This window comes from Peromyscus eremicus, chromosome 22 (assembly GCF_949786415.1).
Source record: "Peromyscus eremicus chromosome 22, PerEre_H2_v1, whole genome shotgun sequence".
NCBI lineage: Eukaryota > Metazoa > Chordata > Mammalia > Rodentia > Cricetidae > Peromyscus > Peromyscus eremicus.
This window is the reverse complement of record NC_081437.1, coordinates 24,031,230-24,054,790: the sequence shown is the minus strand read 5'-3', so window position 1 is coordinate 24,054,790 and position 23,561 is coordinate 24,031,230. Positions and strand designations below refer to the sequence as shown.

General features: G+C 47.6%; 2 protein-coding genes across 3 annotated transcripts in view; both read right to left on the bottom strand.

Moving 5' to 3' along the window:
• Positions 1-3,359: 3,359 nt before the first annotated feature.
• LOC131897316 (nuclear transport factor 2-like) lies at positions 3,360-5,544 on the bottom strand. Its single transcript, XM_059248183.1, has 2 exons — positions 5,486-5,544; positions 3,360-3,864 (listed from the first exon to the last, which is right to left on the bottom strand). Exons 1-2 carry the CDS (start codon positions 5,542-5,544, stop codon positions 3,393-3,395), a joined length of 531 nt encoding a protein of 176 aa, XP_059104166.1. The 3' UTR covers positions 3,360-3,392.
• Positions 5,545-11,042: 5,498 nt separating this feature from the next.
• The window catches only part of Kif3c (kinesin family member 3C), a 36,657-nt gene continuing 24,138 nt past the window's right edge, over positions 11,043-23,561 (bottom strand). Inside the window, exons 3-9 of one of the 2 annotated variants that reach the window (XR_009375711.1) lie at positions 23,122-23,244; positions 21,981-22,099; positions 21,029-21,145; positions 13,358-13,466; positions 13,019-13,191; positions 12,067-12,604; positions 11,043-11,931 (exon numbers count right to left, since the gene is read on the bottom strand). Coding sequence is in view for 1 of the 2 variants with exons in the window: in XM_059248425.1 (XP_059104408.1) it covers positions 12,511-12,604; positions 13,019-13,191; positions 13,358-13,466; positions 21,029-21,145; positions 21,981-22,099; positions 23,122-23,244 (735 nt within the window). In the remaining variant the exon portion in view is untranslated. Of the gene's footprint in view, positions 12,605-13,018; positions 13,192-13,357; positions 13,467-21,028; positions 21,146-21,980; positions 22,100-23,121; positions 23,245-23,561 lie in introns of both variants that reach the window. The other variant, XM_059248425.1, reaches the window with a different exon arrangement.

Below are 23,561 nucleotides of genomic sequence, written 5' to 3'. Positions count from 1 at the left end.
TACAGATGTTTGTGAGCCACCATGTGGTTGCTGGGAATTGAACTCAGGACCTCTGGAAGAGCAGTCAGTGCTCTTAACCTCTGAGCCATCTCTCCAGCCCCCGACATTATTTTTTTTAAAAAATACTAGTTTGGGGGGACTGGGGAGATGGCTCAGCAGTTAAGACCTCTTGCAGAGGACTCAGGTTTGATTTCTAGCATCTACATGGTAGCTGACAGCCGTCCTTAATCCTAGTTTCAGGGGATCCAACAGGTACATACACATACATGCATACAGGCAAAACATTCATACACATAATGTAAAGTAAATATATCTAAAAAAATTTTAAAGGAAAATGGGCTAGAGAGATGGCTCAGTGGTTAAGAGCACTGGCTGCTCTTCCAGAGGACCCAGGTTCAATTCCCAGCACTCACATGGCAGCTCACAACTATCTCTAACTCCAGTTTCAGGGGATCTGACACCTTCGTACCAACACACATAAAATAAAGTTAAATAAATTATTTTTAAAAAAAATTTTAAGAAAAAGAAAAAAAAATGGAAAAAAAGGTAGTTGGCTGTGAACCTGGTGAAAAATAGCCATGCAGAGTGAGTGTACCTGAGACATGGAGACTACTTTTGCTAAAAGCAGACTGCTCATTGGGCCCTGTAAATATCTGAGTAGCTAAAAAATAATAATAATAATAATAAAATAAAATAAAATAAAAACAAGATTAAAAACATGAGTACATATACCTTTATTTTGTATGTCTCCTTTGCTCTGAGTCATTCACTCACTCCTGCAGTCACCTTGGATCCTAGGAACAGGGATGATGGCTAAGTGTCTTGTGACAAGACAAATCTAATCCCCACACAACGATGACTCCTCTCTCCTCGTTTATTATCGAGGCAGGATCTCAGGTATCCCAAGCTGGCCCTGAGTTCACTATGTAGCCAAGGATGGTCTTGAACTCCTGATCCTCTGCCTGTGTTGTCTAAATATTCCATCACTCCCAGTTTTATGTGCCACTGAAGATCAAACCCACGGCCTTGCGAATGTCAGGCAAGCCTTTCACTCAACATACTAAGTTACCTCTCAGCTTTTTCCCCCCTAATTTTCACCATTATTTTGTTTTGTTTTGGGTCTGGACTCGATTTGTTGAGACCCCCAGAGTGGAATCTAGTTACTCCAGGACTTGCTGCCTAAAGCATTGTTTTTTGTTGCTGTTTTTTTTTAAAGATTTATTTATTATGTACACAGTATTCTGCCTGCACATATGACTATAGGCCAGAAGAGGGCACCAGATCTCATTACAGATGGTTGTGAGCCACCATGTGGTTGCTGGGAATTGAACTCAGGACCTCTGAAGAACAGCCAGTGTTCTTAACCTCTGAGCCATCTCTCCAGCCCCGCCTGAAGCATTGTTAACGAACACAGGCCTTTCGCATTGTGGTCACTTAACAATTGGTGAGTGAATGAATGTTGCTCCCTTCCTTGATGAAATGCCACGATCATATCTTTCACTCTACTGATGAAATGAGGAATATTGTACATCATTCTCTGCAACTCGATTCCATTTTCTAGTTGATAACAAGTCTTTTGTATAGGTGCTTCTGGGTATGGGTGGATATGTTCATTGGGGGTTTTTGCTTGTGTGTGTGTGTGTGTGTTTAATATCATATCCCACCCTTATTCCCTAGTTCCCTTTTTAAACATCTTACTCCCTCTCCCTCTTCAGCCTCTTTCACTCCCACCCAAAATAATGGAGGAGGTTTCCAGAAGCTTCTCTGAATAATTTTCCTTTGTAAAGCAAATTGAGTGGTGGTGGACTCAAGCTCCTCGCTCTGGAGATTGGAGATGTAGGGTTGGTTGGTACCCAGGGCCTCCAGTTGCTGGGAGAGGTGAACCCAGAGTGCTTTGAGTGATGAGGGCACCAGACAGGGAGAGCCATAATCACTTTATCCCATTTAGTCTCTGCCCCAACTCCTTTCTCATTTTTTTTTCAGCCCTAACTGGAACAAAATGCAATCAACGTATGTACTTAATTTGACAAGGAGAAAGGGCCACGCACAACTGTAAATTGTCACAACAGTGGCAGCTAACAGCCTTGATGTCAGCGGTAACAAAGAAGAGAGAGCAGTCTGCTCTGCACGTCAAAGGGAGCCGTCACATCCCTCAACTGAGGATGCTCATGAGGTGTGGAAGAGGGTATCTGAAGCAGGAATCAATGCTTCCAGGGTGAGCAAAACATCCAGAATCCCCGTGGAGAAAGGGAGTTTGCCACTGAGTAGCAAGATAAATAATAAGAGCAGATCACTTTTATTCCCTTTCTTTCTAGAGATGACATTGAAATTCCTGCATCAGCCAAGAGAGTTTGGAGGTCAGTTTTAACTAGCTTTGCTGCCAGGTCTATATGAGACCTGCAGTGGGGGCCCCTGAACCCCAACTCCCTCCTACTGAGAGTTTTCTCAATCCAAGGCCACTCCACTTTCCTCTGTGCATCGTCCTTTCTCGGAGATGCAGTTTATGTGTGACTCTCTAGATAGCGTGTGCGTGCGTGCGTGCGTGCGTGCGTGCGTGCGTGCGTGCGTGTGTCTCCTTTGTGTGTATACAGGAGGCATGGGTGTGCACCCACGGAGTCTGGAGGTTGTTGGAGGGTACCTCCTTCTATGACTTGCCACCTTTAGTGGTTGAGGTGCAGTCTCGCTGAACCTGGAGCTGACTGATGGGCTGGACTGGCTGGCCAGGAGGTCCCCTGGGATCCTCCTTTCTCCAATCCCAACTCTAGGATTACAGGTGCATGTAGCCACGCCTGCTCTTTTATGTGGACACTGAGACTCAAACTCAGGTCCTCATGCTTGCCTACTGAACCATCATCTCCCAGCCCTAGAGAGCTTTCTGACATCTTTCTTTCTTTCTTTGGGGGAAGGGGATGTTTGGTGGGTTGGTTTTCCTTTTTATACATATATATTTATTTTTATTTTATTTATTTATTTTTATTTAAACTGTTAAGAAAACGTTTGTGGTTTTATTGTATCATGAGGCATTGAAACATCTGAACAAATCAATATCTGTGCGGTGAGGCAACGGCTTTCTCCTTCACTTCTTTGGGTTACTAGAGCAACTTGTCAGTAGATTAAAAAAACAAAATAAAACAAAAACAAAAACTGACAATCTTTTGCATTACTTAAGTCTTTCCAAGGCATGCGCGGGTCCAACACAAACTTCTCCTGTCAGATGCAACTAGTCTAGCATCCAAACATCATGCACAACACCGTGGTGACAGAAGCGCACTGCACCGCTCCTACCTCGGCCCTGCTCATTTGTGTATGATGTTCGGAGCATCTGGAGCAGTGAGACAGTAATGGGAAGAGAAGGGAGGAGGAAACAGCATGAGTGTCTGGCCAGGAGGAAGTCAGCCGGAGTTGTGCAGGGCAAGCCTGGACATGTCATTGGTGCAAACCCAAGCATCGTTGATGTTCTTGAATAGAAACATCTGGTGGAAACCCATAATGAGATCTTCATCGGCCTTGAGCTGGCCTACAACCGTGCTGATGATACAGCTTTCTGGTGTAGGCTGTCGGTCCTGTGCCGTGATACTATGCTGGATTTTCTGGAACGGAAGGCTGGACAACTTCTCCACAATGGCAGCTTTCCCCTGGCACTGCTGTCCGTCCCACGTAAGGCAGGATGCATCAATGTAAATTGCGTCTAGTTGAGTTCTGTTGTTATCTAATAACTGGTAGTAATGCTGAATAAAGCTGGATCCAATCTGCTCCCAAATTGGCTTCTCCCATCCTGGAGAGTCACCCACCTCACCAAGACCTGTGGGGCTGGCACGATGGTGGCAGCGGCGGCGGTGGCGGCGGTGGCAACCCAGCGCGGTCCTATTTATTTATTTTTTAAAATACAATCTTTTTTTTTTTTTTTTTTTAAGATTTTATTTATTATGTATACAGTGTTCTGTCTGCACGCATCCCTGCAGGCCAGAAGAGGGCACCAGATCTCATTACAGATGGTTGTGAGCCACCATGTGGTTGCTGGGAATTGAACTCAGGACCTCTGGAAGAACAGCCAGTGTTCTTAACCTCTGAGCCATCTCTCCAGCCCCCAAGATACAATCTTTTTTAAAACTTGTTTATTTACTACACATACAGTGTTCTGCCTGTATGTATGACCAGAGGAAGACGCCAGATCTCATTACAGATGGTTGTGAGCCACCACATGGTTGCCGGGAATTGAACTCAGGACCTCTGGAAGAGCAGCCAGTGCTCTTAACTATTGAGCCATCTCTCTAGCCCTTATTTTGATTGATTTTTTAATCATGTTTATGGATGTGTGTCTCTCTCTCTGTGTAGGTGAATGCAGGTGCCCTGGAGTGGAACTGTAAGGTGTAAGTTGTAAGGCACTTGATGTGGGTGCTGGGAACCAAACTTGGCTCCTCCACAAAAACAGTCTCTCCAGCCCCACGCTGATTGGTTTTCTTGAAACAGGGTCTCACTGTATAGCTCCAGCTCACCTGCAACTCGCTATGTAGATCAATTTTACCCTCAACTGGCGACGATCTTGCTTCTGACTTCCTAATGCTGGGATTCTAGGTGTGGGCCACTGTGCCCTACTGAGGTTAATCATTTCTCTGCTGGTAACCCTTGAACCACACTGTGAGAAAAATAGCCACGGGACGAAAATAAGCACACATTAGACTTTTCTTAAGCTAGGCTGTATCGTGGATTCAGTGGCCAAGAGCACCAGCTGTGGGGCAAGAACGATGGCTCAGCGGATAAAAACACTTGTTCTTGCAGAGGTCCAAGAGGCAAGCACCCCGGTTAGATAGGTCACAACCTCCCAGCCCTCCAGTGCTGGGAAATCTGATGCCCTCTGGCCTCCTGGGTATCTGCATGGACATGGTACATATAGATTCGTGCAAACACACATACACATAGATAAAAATAGCAACTCTTTAAAATACAATAATAATAATAATAATAAACATCAGTTGTAGACTAGTATGATGACTCAGCAGGTCAAGGTACTTGCTGCCCAAGCCTGCTGACCTGAGTTCCATCCCCAGGCCCCACATGTTGGGAGAGAAACAATTTCCTCATATTGTCTTCTGGCCTCCATGTGCGCACACACACACATACACACACACACACACACACACACACACACACACACACAACTGGCTGTCTAGAGCCTTATTCACCCCCTCCACTACATCCATCATCTTCTTCACTTGTTTACGTGTTTGTTTCCAATGCTGAGCATCAAAACCTCAGCCAAGCACACGCCAGCACGGAGCCTCACTCAGGGGCAGCTAGCTTCAGCCATCATGTACTTCTGAGGATACCCTTAATCCCTCCTACTACACAACTACCTGTTCACACGGTTACAGCGCTGTGACTCTTGGGGGTAGGTCTTGTCCACACGTCGCGTCCCCGCCTCTCTGACCCAAACCTCTCAGCTAGTCCTACTGCCTCTAAGACTGAGATTCTGTCTCTCTGGCACCACACCAGCCGGAAGCTGCCGGCAGATACATTTTCTACCATACTCATATAGGGAGCCATTGTGGTCCTCGGTACCCGTGGGCTGGAGAAGCAGCATGCCGGGGAGGAAAAATACGGGTTTGAGGTGAGGAAGATGAGCTCCATCACTAGGTGGACAGGTAAGACTACCCATTTCCCCAACTTGCTTCTGAAGGAAGGAGTACTCAAACTTTTGTGCGTTAAGTGTATGGGCTCAAACCCAGGACAAACTGCTGAGGTGCCCATTAACATATCAAAGTGGACTCTGGATGCCAAGGTCTCCCAGCACCCCTCAGTCTTTACCCCTTACAGGGCCCTCCTGACTGGCAGGCCTTCCCCCGCCCCCAACTCTCCAGTTACCTCTCCACACTCCTCTGGCTCCCATATAATCCAGCCAATTCCGCTATCCCACTATCCCTGCCAGTCTCTTGGCCCAGGCACCCCTCTTGGTCGGCGGCTCCTCTCCCCTCCCCTCTCCTCCCATGTCCTAGCTCAGGGTCGTGTTTACTCTGGATTCTCCCAGATGTCTCCGTAACTGCCTATGTTTTCTCTCATATCTAGAATAAACCCCCTCCACTGGACCTAGGAGCAATCATGTCTTTCCTTTTTTATTTCCTTTTTTCTTTTTCTTTTGGTTTTTCGAGACAGGGTTTCTCTGTGTAGCTTTGGAGCCTGTCCTGGAACTCGCTCTGTAGCCCAGGCTGGCCTCGAACTCACAGAGATCCACCTGCCTCTGCCTCCTGAGTGCTGGGATTAAAGGCGTGTGCCACCACTGCCCAGCTCTTTTTTTTTTTTTTTTAATTTTCATTCAAAGTGTCCAATGCAGATGTCTCCAGCACCAGGGTGACACTCGACTTGAAGCCCGGGAGCTTGAGGGCTGGAAGCATCGGGGTAAGAAATTCCTGTGAAAAAACCTCAGCGCCCACATTGGTCACTAGTGTTTCTGCCTTGTGAGCCAGGGCCGTGACGTTTTGGGTCACTACTTTTCATTCCCTCCAAAATAGACTCCAGAGGGATTTAGGTCTTTATGTTTGTTTTGTGGGCTGTCAGTGGAACCCAGGGCCTCAGGCATGGTGCTTGTGCGTTCTCCCAGTGAGCTCCACCCAGCTCAGAAACTAGTTTTGTACTGGAATTCAGCACTCCCCACATGTCAGACCCATCCATGTATGTACCTTCTATCAATGTATTTCTGTCTAATCCCCGACAGCTAATCTGAGTATCCCCTACCAATTCTGCAGTGAGCCAATAACTCAGAATTAACTGGTTGGAGGCTGCTATCCTAGAGTGTGAACAGCCCCAGCACAGACATACCATGGGAGCATTTCCACCTACTGTGCAGATAAATTCACATATTCATATTCCCCCCCCCCTTCATCTTGTGTGTGTGGTGGGGGCAATATGTGCATGCATGTAGAAGCCAAAAGTGTCTTCCTAAATCACCCTCTGTTTTCTTTTTTCTTTCTTTTTTTTTTTTTTTTTGGTTTTTCGAGACAGGGTTTCTCTGTGTAGTTTTGGTGCCTGTCCTGGATCTCGCTCTGTAGACCAGGCTGGACTCGAACTCACAGAGATCCGCCTGGCCCTGCCTCCTGAGTGCTGGAATTAAAGGCGTGTGCCACCACTGCCCGGCTTCTTTTGTTCTTTTTGAGAATTAATCTCAGGCTGGTGACATGGTTCACTGAAGTAAAGGTGCTTGCCAACAAGACTGATGACCTGAGTTCAATCCCTGAGGCTCGCACGGTAGAAAGAGAGAACTCATGCAAGCTGTCCTCTGATCTCCAAATGCATGGCTCGACATTCAGCAAAAATAAATAAAAACAAACAACAAAGAGGTAGATGACACATAAATGTGCAATTTAAAAGACAGACGAGGGGCTGGAGAGATGGCTCAGAGGTTAAGAGCACTGGCTGTTCTTCCTGAGGTCCTGAGTTCAGTTCCCAGCAACCGCATGGTGGCTCACAACCATCTGTAACGAGATCTGGTGCCCTCTTCTGGCCTGCAGACAGAATGCTGTATACATAATAAATCTAAAACAAACAAACAAACAAACAACAACAACAAAAAAAAAAACCCAGACAAGTTCCTCTCTAAGCCTGGAGCTCACACATTCCATTAGGCTAACTAGTAAGCCTCAGGGACTCCTTGTCTCCACTCCCGCAGTGTTGGAATCACAGGCTTACTCTGATACATCTAGCCTTTTATATGGATGCTAGGGATCCAAACTCAACTGCTCATGACTTTCCTGACTGGGCCATCTCCCAATATCCTCTCTCAATTCAAAAGCTCTCTCTATTTGGACCTTATTTTATAGTGTGCATGTGTGGGTGTGAGCTTCTTTGCCGTAGCATCGACGTGGAGGTCAGAGGGTAGATTGCAGGCATCGATTCTCTACGTGTGGATCCTTGGGGATACAATCAGGCTGTCAGCTTTGGCAGTAGGCACTTTCACCCACTGGGCAATCCTACCAGCCCTAGCCTATCAATTATCTTTTTCTTTCCTTCCATGCCAGGGATGGAACCGAGTGTGGTGATTGATATATTGTGTACCCTAATAAACTTGCCCAAGGATCAGAGGACAGAGCCAGCCACTAGATTAGACACAGAGGCCGGACAGTGGTGGCACACACCTTTAATCCCAGTACTGGGGAGCACACACACCTTTAATCCCAAGAAGTGACGGCAGGGCAGAGAAAGGTATACAAGGCGTGAGGAAACAGGAACTAAAGCAGTTCAGCTGAGACCCCTTCCGGTGAGGACTCAGAGGATTTCAGTCAGAGGATGTGAGGAGTTGGTGAGGTAAGAGGTGGTGGCTGTGGCTTGCTTGCTCTGTCTCTCTGCTCCTCAAGGCAAGCTTTATTAGGGTACACAATAGATCACCACAACCGAAAGCCTTGGACACGCTACACAAGCACTCTGACAGCCGACCTCATCCCCCAGCCGCAACAGATAACTTTTCATCGAGCCATGATTTCTTCTCCAGCGTTCTGATCGATGCGCGTGGTCTCCAGATACTTTTAAGCCCTTGCTGAAGAAGCGAGAGAGAAAGGCAAAAACGAAAAGCGAGCACAAGACGGAGGAGACCAAAGGAAGAGAAGCAGGCAGTCGACGACTCCGCAGTGACACTCATTCCTTTATTGTCAACCGTGTTCATCTCGACAGGGCTGGGGCCTGCAGGCTGCCGGCAGCACCTCGCTAGGGTGCATTCCAACTGAACAGAAAGGCTAAACCAAGGGGACAGAGGCTCATGTTTATATATATATATATATATATATATATATATATATATATATATATATATATATTTATATAGTACACATGTCCCAGACAGTCATATGTATAGAGTGACAAGAACGGGCCACTTGGTACCTTTAATTAAAGACCATAGCAACAGACAAGGAAATTTGGTCCTTATTAAGGCCCTTACTTTGTCAATCAAATGTCTGATACATTAAAAAAAAAAGGGGGGGGGGGGAGACAGACTGAAATCCAGCCACCTCTGGTGGCTCTGTCCCTAGGGTATCTTACATTGAGTGTAGCGCCCCCTGCACAGGTAAACACACACAAACACACACACATACACACACACACAAATGCACAGGGTTTCTCCTCTGACCACACCTTGGGCCTAGCCCTCAGTCTGGGGTGCTGAAGTGGGGTATATTGTGCTATAAGACTGTGAGGGACAAGCGACTCAGACAATGTGGAGTCAGTGTGTCCAGGTGATGAGTGGGGTGGTACATGCAACTTCATCTACAAATGACAACGCGGTTGGGGGGAGGGGTTGTGTCCCGCGCTGCCCAGGTCACATGGGGAGATTCCTACACACAACTCCTGCCCCAGATACAGCTAAACCTCTGATCCGAATCCTGAGTGTCAAATAATCACAGGGCTCTGCTGGAAAACTAAGATTTCTTTGAAGGACAGACAGCCGAGAGGCCCAAGGGTCTAGTCCAGCAGAACAGTAGAAAAACTCAACAGTGGAATTAAAGCCAGTGATCCTCAGCCGGGCAGTAGTGGCGCATGCCTTTAATCCCAGCACTCGGGAGGCAGAGGCAGGCAGATCTCTGTGAGTTCGAGGCCAGCCTGGTCTACAGAGCAAGATCCAGGACAGGCACCAAAAACTACACAGAGAAATCCTGTCTCGAAAAAAAACAAAAAAAGCAAGTGATCCTCAGAGGAGAACGTGATTGGTTTCAGAAGAGCTTAATTCCCAGAGAAGAGAATGGCCCGCTGCCCTTTGCCACACACAAAACTTGCAGCAGATCTATCAGCTTCGTGCATTACATAAATTACAGACCTGCGCATAAGCCAGGGAACGGGACTCCCAACATTAGGGCACCTGAAATCCTAACTTCCTGTTCACTCGCACCACTGAAATTACCCCTTACCACCCACCAAGATATACATCTTGAAAATAAATCAACATAGTTGGCAGTACGATCCTTACTATTAAGAGAATTTCATTAATTTTTCAACCAATAAATAATAATTAAGTAGTAAACTGTTCAATGTTGACGGCAGAAATGACAATTCCTAATCCAAGAAATGGTGTGCTCATCAACATCTTTTGGGTAGCTCCAAGGCTTGAAAAAGATTAGATACAGGGCTAGGCATAGTGGTACATGCCTGTAATCCCAGCACTCTGGAGGCAGAGGCAGGAAAACGGCTGCAAGTTTGAGGCCGGCCTGGTCTACACAGTGAGTTCCAGGCCAGCCAGAGCTACATAGGGAGACCCTGTCTCAAAATGAAACAAAGTAAAACAAAGCAACAGAAACAGAGAATCATGGATGTTCCCTAGAGACACATCAGGAAAGCAATTAGGGAAAGAATGTAAGTTTGTTGTAGGATAAATAGAATTGGATGATTTTAACTTAAATTTAAATATTTAAATTATTATTTATTTTCTCTTTTTTTTTTTTTTTTTTTTTTTTTTTTTGCTATGGAGCCAAGGAAGATCTTAAACTTCTGATCTGCCACCTCCATCTCCCAGGTGCTGGGATTAAAGGTATGCATACACCACCATACTCAGTTTAAACCTGAATGTAAGAAACGTATTTAATCTTTAGTTATTTGTAGGTCTGTGATGGTAGGTGGGTATGTACATGTGTGTGCAGGTCACTGCAGAGGCCAGAAGAGGGCGCCAGATCCCCTGGAGCTGCCTAATGCGGATGTTGGGAACTCAACTCGGGTCCCTCTGGAAGAGCAGCAAGTGCTGTCAATCATGGAACCATCCCTCCAGCTTTGATTTATTATTACTATTTTTTGAAATAAAGTTTCCTTATATAGAATGGGCTATCCTCATTGGCAATTCTCCTGCCTCAACCTGAGCGACTATAAGCAACTTTGTGGGATTGCATATATATAAAAACATTTTAAAAATAAAAACTGGGTATCACAGCTCACATCTACAATCCCAGCACCTGGGTAGCCATGGCAGGAGTGCCTGAATTTTGAGGCAAGGGCAGGCCACATAGCAAATGGAGGTGAGAACTACATAGAAAGGCCCTACCGAGAGAGAGAGAGAGAGAGAGAGAGAGAGAGAGAGAGAGAGAGAGAGAGAGAGGAGTTAGAGATAGCTCAGCAATTAAGAGCACATATTGCTCTTCCTGAAGACCTGAGTTCAATTCCCAGCACTCACAACCACCTGTAACTTCAGCTCCAAGGGGGTCCATGCCTCTGGCCTCTGCATCCATGTATACAGACACACATCGTTTCAAAATAATAAAAATAAATCTTAAAAAAATACGTTTTATCTTGCATGTAAAAAATAAAGGTCAATGAAAATTAACTTTTTAAAATAGAAATTTACTTATCACTTGCAATACCTGGAGACATTTTGGGCTGTCACAGAGGAAGGTGAGGAAGGGCCGGTCCACACAAGTAGTAAAGAACGGATCAAGTTTCAACAAAACAGTGTCCCCCCGCAAGACGTGACTAAGAAATAGGGGTAATAGGTAAATCTGGTAAAGATTATGCCTGCCTGGGTGTGTTTCTTGTACTAGCCGGGGGGAAAAGCGAAGGATTTTGCTATCTGTATTTAGTAAGGGACAGAATGACACTGATTCTTTCCACTGTGGACTGAGATCAGACAGCTTCAGGGAACAGTGACCAAGGCAGGAGGAAGCCACACCTCGCATGAGGACGGGCGGTTTGTTCACCAAAGGAACTTCTTGGAGGAGACGGAAACAGAGGGACCTGAGGGGGCCTTCCCTTGTTGACAGTCCACGCTGTTTCCACACCGCTCTGTTTCCTGCAGCTCTCATGGTGGCCACAGCCGTTTGGTTCACAATTCCCAGGACAAGGGTGGAGAGGGCGGGTAACGGAGTGGAGCTGGGGAAGCCAGGAGTTCTTGCCAAGGCTGGAGAGCCCGGGGATGAGTCTCGGTGAGGCTACCGAAAGTCCTTGAGAAAGAACCCTGGAGGCTGGAAGAGTCTGGGACCCAGAAAGAGGCGCGCGGGCGCGAGGTTCAGTCCACCAGGAGTGCCGGCCCAATGCCATTAGGCTATCGCTTGCCCTCAACGGACACCAGCAGGTTCCCAGCCCCAGAAAGCGTCACGGGCTGCTCACCGTCAGACAAGAAGATGGAGACTATGCAATGGACGGGTAAAGGAAGTATTGTCTTCTCAGGCACTAGCCATCTTCCCTTCTGGAGGCAGCTGACACGAGGAGGAGCTTTGGGGCCTGACTGAGGTGTCTACCCAGTCAGAAGAAGGAGGCTATGCAACAGCGACCGTGGCAGGCCCAGGCAGCTCAGGCGAGGGGATCTCTCCTCACTAACCAAGCTCCATGAATAAATAACATGAATTAAATAAAGGAGACACGGAAAACCAGCAGAGGCACCATCTGCCAGTTTCTCACCCCTTCACACACACTACTATACACACATACACACACACGCACACACACATGCATACATACCACGCGCACACGCACCAAGCATCAGATGCGATGAATCAGAGCTGGCTGCCCTGCCCTAGGAGTCTGTGTGATGGGCAGCCTGACTGAAGGCTGTCAATCATGGTCTACCACTGCTGCGGGGTGCAGAGGAGCGGAGGCCGTGGAGGCATGAGCGGTGGCGGGTGGGGGCCGCTGAGGACTCTGGCACCTGGAGACAAATCAAAGGAGAGATGAGAAACCAGAGGGCAGAAATTCGAGGATTTTCCTCTCTCTCTCTTTTTTTTTTTTTTTTTTTGAGACAGGGTTTCTCTGTGTAGCCTTGGCTGTCCAGGTACTAGCTCTGTAGACCAGGCTGGCCTCAAACTCACAGAGATCCTCCTGCCTCTGCCTCCCAAATGCTGGCATTAAAGGCGTGTGCCCCCACTGCCAAGCTGTTGTGCCACACCATTGCACCAGCATATCATGCAGACAGGTCACCACTGTGGATCGAAGGGTGACGTTTTCCTTCCCCTCCCCACATTCTCTTTCGGTTGCCACTCAAACCCTCTCCAGCCTTGACCAACCCAGGCACTCCCACCGCATCCTAAAGTCCAGGGCTCACTTTCACCACGGTGGTACTAACCAAGATCTTGACTTTCGCACTTTCGACGTGGAAGGTCTTTCCAGAAAGCTGTCCAACCTCATGAGCCTCTCCATGTGTAGAACCCGTGGATCTTGTTCTTGGTCATGGGAAAATTCCATCTCAAAAATGGCCGGTGGGGAAACATCCAACTCCAAAAACATTATATTTTCAGCCTGTGGTAAAATGATACATCAGACATGAGCAGCAGTCTGTCTTCCGGGCACACTGGATCTTGGGTATCACAAGGATGATGGGATACTTAGAGGAAGCACATGCTGTAAGCATCCCTTCTCCTTGGGTTTCTCTCCCTTCCCTGGCTTCTACTTCCCAGCTTCTTACCCTGTATCTGGGATGGGACCCCATTGCCATGGCAACCCGAGCATACTGGCTGATAGGTCTCTTGTAGCCCACTGCAGAAGTTGGCCGCTTCTTCATTTGACTGTTATTCCTAGAGGGAAAATGGAGTATTAGACTGAATTTACTGTTGGTTTAGTGGACTTTTAGATCTTCCCGGACAGGGTCTCATGCAACCCAGGGTGGCCTTGAACTTGTAGCTGAGGATGACCTTGACCTACTGATCCTCCTGCCTCAACTACCCATGCTAGGATTATAGTCATACACCACTACACTGGATTAGAAGTGATTTCTTCAAACACAAAGAGCAAATGGCATCGTGAGGAATGCTAGTCAGGTAGCTGGGAGGCCCTGTGGACTTCAGGTGCTAAAATTTCCTTGTTCCAGTACAACCTGACAGCTTAAACTGGTATAATGTACGAAAACACACACCTTATCTGTCTTATGTCTCTCATTTTTTTCTCTCACAGTAAAAAGGGCTGATCACATGCTGGAATGAGGACCCAAGTTCAACCCCCAGAGCCTATATGCAGTGGTTTGAATGAGAATGTCTTCATAGATTTGAACTTTTAGTCACCAGGGAGTGGCACTATTTGAAAAGATTCGGAGGTGTGTCCTTGTTGGAGGAAGTGTGTCACTAGGGGTGGGCTTCGAGGTTTACAAAAGCCCAACCCAGGCCCAGTGGCTCTCTCTTCCTGCTGCATGCAAATCCAGATGTAGAACTCTCAGCTACTTCTCCACACCATGGCTGTCTGCATGCCGCCATGCTTCCTGCCATGATGATAATGGACTAAACCTCTGAAACTGTAAGCCAGTCCAGTTAAATGCTTTTTTCTACAAGAGTCGCCATGGTCCTGGTGTCTCTTCACAGCAATAGAACACTAAGTGGTGTGTGATATTTTGATCGCATTCTGATCCTCCCAAGACTGTCAATAAAGTTTGTTTTGAACCAGAAGGGGGAGCTGGGATTATAGTTTAGTTGGTAGAGTTTACGGAGCATGCATGAACCCAGGGTTTGATCCTAAGTACTGCACAGACCAGGTGTGGTGGTGCAAGCCTATCATCTCAGCATTTGGGAGGTCGAAGAAGGAAGACCAGAAGTTGAAGGGCGTCTTCAATTACATTGGGAATTCAAGGCTAGCCTGAAACCCAGGAGACTCTAAAAATAAACAACCTGTCACCCCAAAATCCAGACCAAATAAAAGCTGGAATCTAAAATGTAAAAAGTCAACATCTAAACAAAAGCGTCAAAGAGTGATACTTCTTGGGGACAGAAGCAACCCTTACTTTGGAGTCTTCATCAATAGGATGGCAAATATTGTTGACCAGCTCCATTATGATTGGGTCAGGCCTGGAACCATCCACACAGTATCACGGCAACCTCACAGTTCTGCATGGCAGACACTATTATTTCCATTTTACTGACTGAAAGTCAAGTTCAGCTGGGCGGTGGTGGCTTTAGTCTTAGCACTCAGGAGGGAGAGGTAGGTGGATCTCTGAGTTCAAGGCCAGCTTGGTCTACAGAGTGAGTTCCAGGATGGCCAGTGCTACACAGAGAAACCCTGTCTTGAAAAACCAAAAACCAAAACAAAACGAAAGTTAGGTTCAGAAGAATTAAGAGCGCTTTCCCTGGTCAGGGATGGTACTTGGGAGGCAGAAGGATCAAAGTTGAACTTGAACTACATGTTATATTCAGGGCCAGCCAGGGCTATAGAGTGAGAGGCTAACTTAGAAATAAATACACAAATAAATTAAGTAACAAAAATGTCTCAAAGTTGAACATGGTAGCTTGTGCCTGAAGTACCAGCCACTTGAGGAGCTAAGGGAGGAGAATCCTTTGATGACAGGAGTTTGGGGCCAGCCTGAGAAATACAGAAAGACTGGCCTTTAAAACCAAATCAGGTGCTGGAGAGATGGCTCAGAGGTTAAGAGCACTGGCTGCTCTTCCAGAGGTCTTGAGTTCAATTCCCAGCACCCACATGGTGGCTCACAGCCATCTGTAATGAGATCTGGTGCCCTCTTCTGGCCTGCAGGTGTATATGCAGACAGAGCACTGTACGCATAATAAATAAGTAAATCTTTTTACTCACTTGATAGCCCAGGCTGGCTTCGAACTCACAGAGATCCGCCTGGCTCTGCCTCCCGAGTGCTGGGATTAAAGGCATGCGCCACCACCGCCCAGCAAGTAAATCTTAAAAAAAAATATAAATAAGCCGGGTGGTGCCACAAGCCTTTAATCTCAGTACTCGGGAGGCAGAGGCAGGCGGATCTCTGTGAGTTCGAGGCCAACCTGGTCTACAGAGTGAGTTCCAAGACAGGCTCCAAAGCTACACAGAGAAACCCTGTCTCAAAAAGCATATATATATGTTTATATATATATATATATATATATATATATATATATATATATATATAAAATAAAACCAAATCAAACCAAACCACTTTCTCCTGTGGCAAAGTAGGGACCAAAAATTCAGAATTTAAAAAAAAAAAAATTATTTCACTTTATTTATGTGTGTGTGCGAGCATGTGTGCACACACAATGCACATGAGCCACGGCATTCATGTTGAGGTCAGAGGAGAACTTGTGAGGGCTGCTTTTCTCCTTCTGCTGTGTGGGTTCCAGGGACTGAACTCACGTCTGCGGACTTAGCAGCAAGTACCTTCGCCTGCGGAGCCACCTCATCAGACCCCAGATTCAGGATGCGTTCAATCCGAAGCCAGTGTCCTTCAACCGTATTGTCATGATTTTGCAAAAAATCTGTCATGACTGGGATTGCAGAGGCCAAAGTCCTCACGTCACAATGTAACTTTGGACTAGAAACTAGGAGCTCTGGGCCATTGCCAAACATATAACCCTTAGGAGATACTTTTTCTGTAAGTATAACAGAAGCTTAAGGTTTTCTTATTTTTGTGGTAGAATTGAACCCAGGTCCCCAGACATGCTAGGTAAATGCCCTACTACTGAGTTATACCTCCAGCCCTAAAAAGAAAGCTTATGAGAAACTAAAAATGTGTGCTGATAAGCTGCCATAATATGCAAAATTTGGCTTTCAAGGCAACTTTAACCAAAACTATGGCAGTGAAAGGGACAGAAAAAAGGGAGAAGGGGACAGACTTCCCAAATATGCTGACGGGTCTAAATATTGTCCCACGGTAGCAATGATTCCTTGCTTTGGAGAGGGGCTTGGGTGGGGGTGACTCTCCAGGCCAGAGTCGAATGAGGGAGGCTGCTGCTGCTAACAAAGGCTTCCCGAAGGGACAGCATGACTTTAGGTCATTCCTTTCAAACAATGTCTTTCCACTCCGGAGAGTCATCAGTGTTCTCATCCCAGACACCACAGACCCCAGCGAAGCAGTAGGACAATGCCCTGATGTTTTGCATGCACTCCCGGAGAGAGGAGGCTTTTGTGTTCTCAGCCCAGCTTGAGTCACGTGTTGTGAGTTTCGGGAGCTGACTGGGAAGGAAAGAAGGGGGTTCCTTGGTTCCTTCCACAGCCAAGATTCCAGAGCATCCTGGTGTGAGGAACACCTCGGTCAAGGCCTTCCCTGCCCCCCAGCCCCCCCCCCTCATTGTGAAAGCAGAGCTAATGGGGCCCCGATCGTAGTCTGGCACATGGGAGGTAGCCACCCCCCCCCACTCCCCACCATCAGCCCATCCTTTGGGGTTCCCTGTGGACTCACAATCACAACTGGGACTTTGATGATGAATTGTTGTTGTTGTTGTTTTTCTCTATTCTAATCACCAACTGCTTTCAAAATTAAAAAGAAAAAGAGAAAACAAGGAAAGGGGTCTGCAAAGACAGCTCAGTGGTTAAGAACACTGGCTGTGGTTCTCCAGAGGACCCGGGTTTGAGTCCCAGCATCACCGACACAGTGGCTCACAGGGGATCGTCTATGCTCTTCTGGCCTCTGTGGGCACCAAGAAAGTACACGACGCACGCACAGACATACAGGCAGGCAAAAACACTCATAAAATACAAAATAAAATAAGGGAAAGAAAGAAAATAACTTTTTAAAAATTATCTCAGTTGGATGTGGTTGCACACACCCCTGCAATCTCAGCACTGGGAAGGCTGAGCCAGAAGGATCAAGGCTAGCCTGGGCTACACAGTGAGACCCTGTCTCAAAAACAAAATCATCTAAGTATGGTGGCCCCATGCCTATAATCCCAGAGTTGGGAGATGGAGGCAGGAGGATCAGGAGTTCAAGGTCAGCCTAAACTACATAAAAAGGAAAAAGGGGGTGGTGGGCTGGAAGTATTGCTTAGAGAGGTACAGCCTGGTTACATAAAATCCAATCTCAAAAAAAGAAAAGAAAAGAAAAAACAGCCACAAGAAAGAACAGTACATAAAGGCAAACTAAAGAGCCCGAAGTTGTGGAGGGATGACCAGCCTTCAGGCTGTCCAATACCAAAGAGAATTCTGTCCTTCTTGGGCTTTGCTTAAGAAGGGTAATGGATGTTGGGGATCTCTCCTGGAGCTGCTGTCTCCAAACCCCATCCCTGAGAAAGCCCCACCACACAGCAGCTCTACCCCCAGAGGGTATTTCAGGTGCCAAGACTTCCCCTCATGGTTCCCCTTCATGGCTCCTCCTCTTCCTCTGGGGCCACCCAGGAATGTTCTACTCAGATTAAATCTGGATTTACTAATTCGGCCTGATCTGATTTATCACCTCGGTGGCGGTGTTACTACAGGGGGATTTAAACTTTTCAATGGAGCACTAGGGAAATAGCTCAGTTTCTAAAGAGCTTGCCCAGTAGACATGACGGCAACTTGTGGGAGTCAGTTCTCGCCCACCCTCCACCATCTGGTCCTGGGGATTGAACTCAGGTTGTCAGGCTTAGCTGCAGGCACCCTTATGCCCTGAGCCATTTTGTTACCCCCTAAATATTATTTAAAGTGGCTTTTCTCGGGCTGGAGAGATGGCTCAGAGGTTAAGAGCTCTGGTTGCTCTTCCAGAGGTCCTGAGTTCAATTCCCAACAACCCCATGGTGGCTCACAACGATCTATAATGGGATCTGATGCCCTCTTCTGGCATAAAGTTGTACATACAGCTAGAGCCTCATATACATAAAAAATAAGTAAATAAATCTTTTTTTTTTTTTAAGTGGCTTTTCTGGGGCCAGTGAGATGGCTCTGTAGTGGTAAAGGCACTTGCCATGAAAGCTTTGTGACTAAGTTAGATCTCTAGAGTCCATGTAAAAAACCAGCTCCACAGCCAGGCAGTGGTAGTGTATGCCTGAGATAGGGTTCCTCTGTATAACAGCCCAGGCTGTCCTGGAACTTGCTTTGTAGACCAGGCTGGCCTCGAACTTGGGAGACAAGAGGCAGGTGGATCTGAGTTCGAGGCCAGCCTGATCTACACTTCGAGTTCCAGGACAGTCAAGGCTACACAGAGAAACCCGGTCTCAAAAAACAAAATGAGGGCTGGAGAGATGGCTCAGTGGTTAAGAGCACTGACTGCTCTTCCAGAGGTCCTGAGTTCAATTCCCAGCAACCACATGGTGGCTCACAACCACTTGTAATGAGATCTGGTGCCCTCTTCTGGCCTGCAGGGACACATGCAGGCATACTGTATACATAATAAATAAATAAATGGTTTTTTTTAGAAACAAACAAACAAACAAACAAAATGAAACAAAACAAAGCCAAAAAGAACCAACCCCACAAAATTACCCTCTCACTCCCAGATGTATGCTAGGAGACATGTGTGGCCACACACAAATCATGCACACACTCATTCATACACAATAGTAATACATTTTAAAAAAAAAAAGAAAAAGAAAAAGTTGGGACTGGTGAACCCACTCAGCAGGTGGAGGCACCTGTGCCTCTCAGCCTGGCAACCTGAGTTCAGTCCCTGGGACCCACATGGTAGAAAGAGAGAATTGACTTCTGTCGTCCTCCGATATCCAAACGACTGCTGTGGCATGTGCACCTACCCACCCACCCCCAACACACAATTAAATGTAATAAAAAAAAGTTAATAAAAATTTAAAAAGAAGCAAAGTGACTAGCTGGGATTTAAAAAGATAAAAAAAGTATGTTTTTAAATAAAATTAAGTCAGAATACAAAGGAATGGGTGTCATCAGAGCATTGTCATATGTATGTGTCATACGCTGTTCTCATTTGTTCCCTCCCTCAAAACAGGGCAAGGTGTCACCCATACAAGGAACCCCAGCACTCATGAGGCAGGAGGATTGAAGTCAGGAGTTCAGAGCCATCCTGAGCTACACAGTGAATTCCAGGTCAGCCTTGGCTATATTGCAGGACTCAAAAAAACACAAAACAGAATGAGTATCCCTTCTGTCTCAGTTCCAGAAGAACACCAAACAGGCAACTAAATCTGATCTCAAGGAGGGAGGGAGGGAGGGAGGGAGGGAGGGAGGGAGGGAGGGAGGGAGGGAAGGAGGAAACATCCATAAATTACATAATTAGGGAACTGGAGAAAAAAATATATACCTATAATAGAATTCTCTCAGTATGAAACTTCCTAAACGTGATCATTGTACTGTGGTTGCTGGAAGACAATGTTTTGTTTTGGTTTTTCCTTTTGACATAGGATCTCTCTGTATAGCCCTGGGCTGGCCTGGAGCTTGCTAGGTAGACCAGGCTGGACTCAAATTTACAAACTTACACAGATCCCGCCTCTGCTTCCTCAGTGCTGGGATTAAAGGTGTGCACTACCACACCTGGTCCAAAAGGTAGTTTAAAAGTGAAGAATGCCACCACTGAAAAGCCTTTACTTGTACATTTGCTATTTCCAACTGGTATCACATCTGGTTGCATGGGGTCACCTTTTCAGAAAGCAGATAGATCTTGTTCTTCTCCTCAGGCATGTAATGCACTGAGGCGCTACGGACCTTGTACTAGCTTCCACCCTGGCCTTGGGGAGGCTGTTGCCCTGCGTGGTAGTAGCTTCCCTAGAATACAGAGAGTAAAGAATCCGGAGAAGTACTGTCCCTCCAAAGCTCTATACAGGTTGGTCCAGCTGGGTGAGGCACTCTGTTGGGTTTGAATATTCAACCTCGTTCTATGCGGCTCCCAGCAGAGGGCGCTGCACACCTAACTATCTGACGCAGCTGCACCCAAGGGCTCAGCTCCCTGGTAGAAACAGGTGGAACTGCTGAATCACCCAACTGAGAAGCTGGAAAGACTGGATCAGGCCTCTTTGGTGCCCGGGTCTGGTACATCTCAGTCTTTCCCTCCGGACCATAAACTTTTAGACTTCTGTCTGCATTCTTACACAGACCAGACACACAGCAGCGCTGGGCAAACATTAACAATTGTTGCTATTTCTGGCAGTCAACAAAAGCACAGATGTGTATCTATCAGAACTAGCCAACTATCACACTGGAGCTATTACACTGGAAACAGAGTTGCTTCCCCCCATGCGCCCCTCCTCTTACAGGCTCTTTTTGCATCCCAGACCAGGGAAACGCTTCCTTCATGGAGACCCCATACAGGGTTAGACCCTGGGAAATCCATCCTCCAGGTGCAACTCCTTTATCCACTCCCCAAGGCCCAAACATCTGTCTTTCTGCAGACAGGGCCTCGAGATCCTCACCACCCACAACCCCAGGAGAGGCACCCACAACTCCAGGAGAGGCACGCAAGTCCCTAGGTCCAGACAAACGGCCGGAAGGGACTCACACTCCAGCTGGCACCAGTGGCTGGAATTTCCACTGCTCCTCCTCACAGTCCAGGAAGAGGCGGTTCATGATCTTGTTCTTCTCCTCAGGGGGGATGAAGTTCTCAATGATGAGGTACCTGGGAGCAGGGGAGACAGAAACGGGAAGTGGGGGAGGGGAGACCTGTTACAAAGGCAATGGGGGGGGGGAGAGGGAAGGGATGCCATCGCTACAGAAATAATGGAACTGTTTCTAATACAAAGGTTGTGGGCTGGGGGCCTTTAGGGTTATTTTTGGCAGAGGGAAGTGGAGCCATCAAACTAGGCTAAGGAAGGGGACAAACTAAAGAGCTGGCCTATCTCCTGAGCCCCAGGTTCAGTGAGAGACCCAGTCTCAAAAAAATAAGGTGAAGGGAGATAGAGAAAAACTCCCCCAATGTCATCCCCTGGCCACCACATGCTAATCATAGGTGTGCACACATACACACACACACACACACACACACACACACACACACACACACACACGACATACAAGCTGGGCAGGGTAGCCCTACCCCTGGTAACCCAGCAACTGGGAGGCTGAGGCAGGAGGATAGCTGAAAGTTCCAGGACAGCTTGAGCTACAGAGTAGGACCCTGTCTTATAAAACAACAATGCCAGGCAGTGGTGGCACACGCCTTTAATCCCAGCAGTCAGGAGGCGGAGCCAGGCAGATCTTTGTGAGTTCAAGGCCAGCCTGGTCTACAGAGTGAGTTCCAGGACAGGCACCAAAACTACATGGAGAAATCCTGTCTCGAAAAAACCAAGACAAAAACAACAACCACAAAAGCAAACAGAAACTCAAACAAAGGGGGAAAAGGACACTCAAGTGAGTAGATAGTCAAGATATGGCTTTCAGAAGAATCTCTCAGAGAGGCCCTGAGGAATTTGGGGAGACATGGTGACCGAGAACCAGAAGAGGAGCCGGCCTACTTGAGCTTGAGTTCCCGGGTCTGCTCGTTCTGCGCCTCCTCCAAGTCCTGCCGCACGCGGATGTATTCCTCATGCTGGTCCTGGATCTCAGCCTTCACCGCCTGTAGCTTGGCATAGAGCTGGACATGCACAGATGTGGCTCAGAAGCTGCTCCATCAGGCCCCAGTCACCTAGCCTGGCCTTTGCCAGCCGCAGGCTCAGCCCGGAAGGAGGCTGGGGACCCTGGTCTGAACTCAGAATGGCTGCCCATCCCTATGAATCAGGATGGGCTATTTCAAGGGCTGTTATCTGCGCTCTTCAAAAACAGAAGCGTGGAGATGAGCCAGGCAGTGTTGGCACACATCTTTAATCCCAGCACTCGGGAGGCAGAGGCAGAGGCAGGCAGATCTCCGAATTCTAGGCCAGTCTGGTTTACAGAGCGAGTTCCAGGACAGGCAGGGCTACAGAGAAACCCTGTCTGGGGGTGGGGTGGGGGGAGTGGAGGCAGGACCCACGTCTCATTTTGGAGATCAGGGTTGGAATTGGAGGCTGAGTGGGTTGGGAAGGGGACTCACCTCACCCTCACCTATTTGGGAGTTCCCAAAAGTGAGGGCATGGGAGCCAGCAATGACTTTCCCATTTCCCTCCTAACCCACTGAGTGATGTCCTTGTAACTGCTAGAGTGACTGGGCCTGGCCTGGCCAGCTCTGAGGTGGTCACAATAATCCCGGGTGCTTTCCTGGCTCTTCCCTGACTCCACACTGGAATTTCCTACCCTAGACCCCCAACTCGTCACCTCTTTCCATGAGTTTTACAGGATCCTGGTGACCAGGTCCTTGTCCCTTGGCATGGTGGGGAGAATTTTGTTTTCCTCTCTGGGCATGAGTCAGCATAGCCTTATCACATTTCATAACCCAGCTACCGAAGCTATGATTCACTGGTGACATCCAAAGTAGAAAAGTCAACCCTGACCATGAGGATGACCACCCTGTAGACTGGAAGTGACACCCTGACACCAGACTCCTGCCTCCTAGCTATCCCCCACCCCATCAGCCCAGGCAGTATAGGTCAGGGGTTGGGCAGTGGGGAGGAGCCCTTGAGGCACCCTCTTGGGGCTGATGACTCTTACGCAGCATCTGGTTTACCCTGATGCTCATCTTACCTTCTTGAGCTTCTTGGTCTTGACCTCCACCTCCTGCTGCAGGGACGAGTAGGTACCACGCAGCTCCATGGTCTCCTCATCTCGGAGCAGCATCTCCTGCTGCATCTCCCGCTCACGGCGTTTCTAGGGCAACGCACGGCGAGGGGGTCACAACGGAAAAGCAAGGCACACCGGAGGGCCGCTAAAGAGCATGGGGGCTGCCTTGCTTTGCCTGTCATAGGGCCTGGCTTTACCGTGGTCCTGGGTATCAGGGGTACCCCACGGCTCGTGTTCACTGTTCCTCACAATTCTAAGTGGAACACTGGACACGGAGCCCTCTTCTCAGCTCCTGTGAACAGAACTACGTCAGGTGTGACCCTGTGTGCATGGAGACCCCAGCCCTAAAAGCTGGTATTCTCTGGGGACACTCCCTGTAGTGTCCTTGATGACTTAGGAAACAG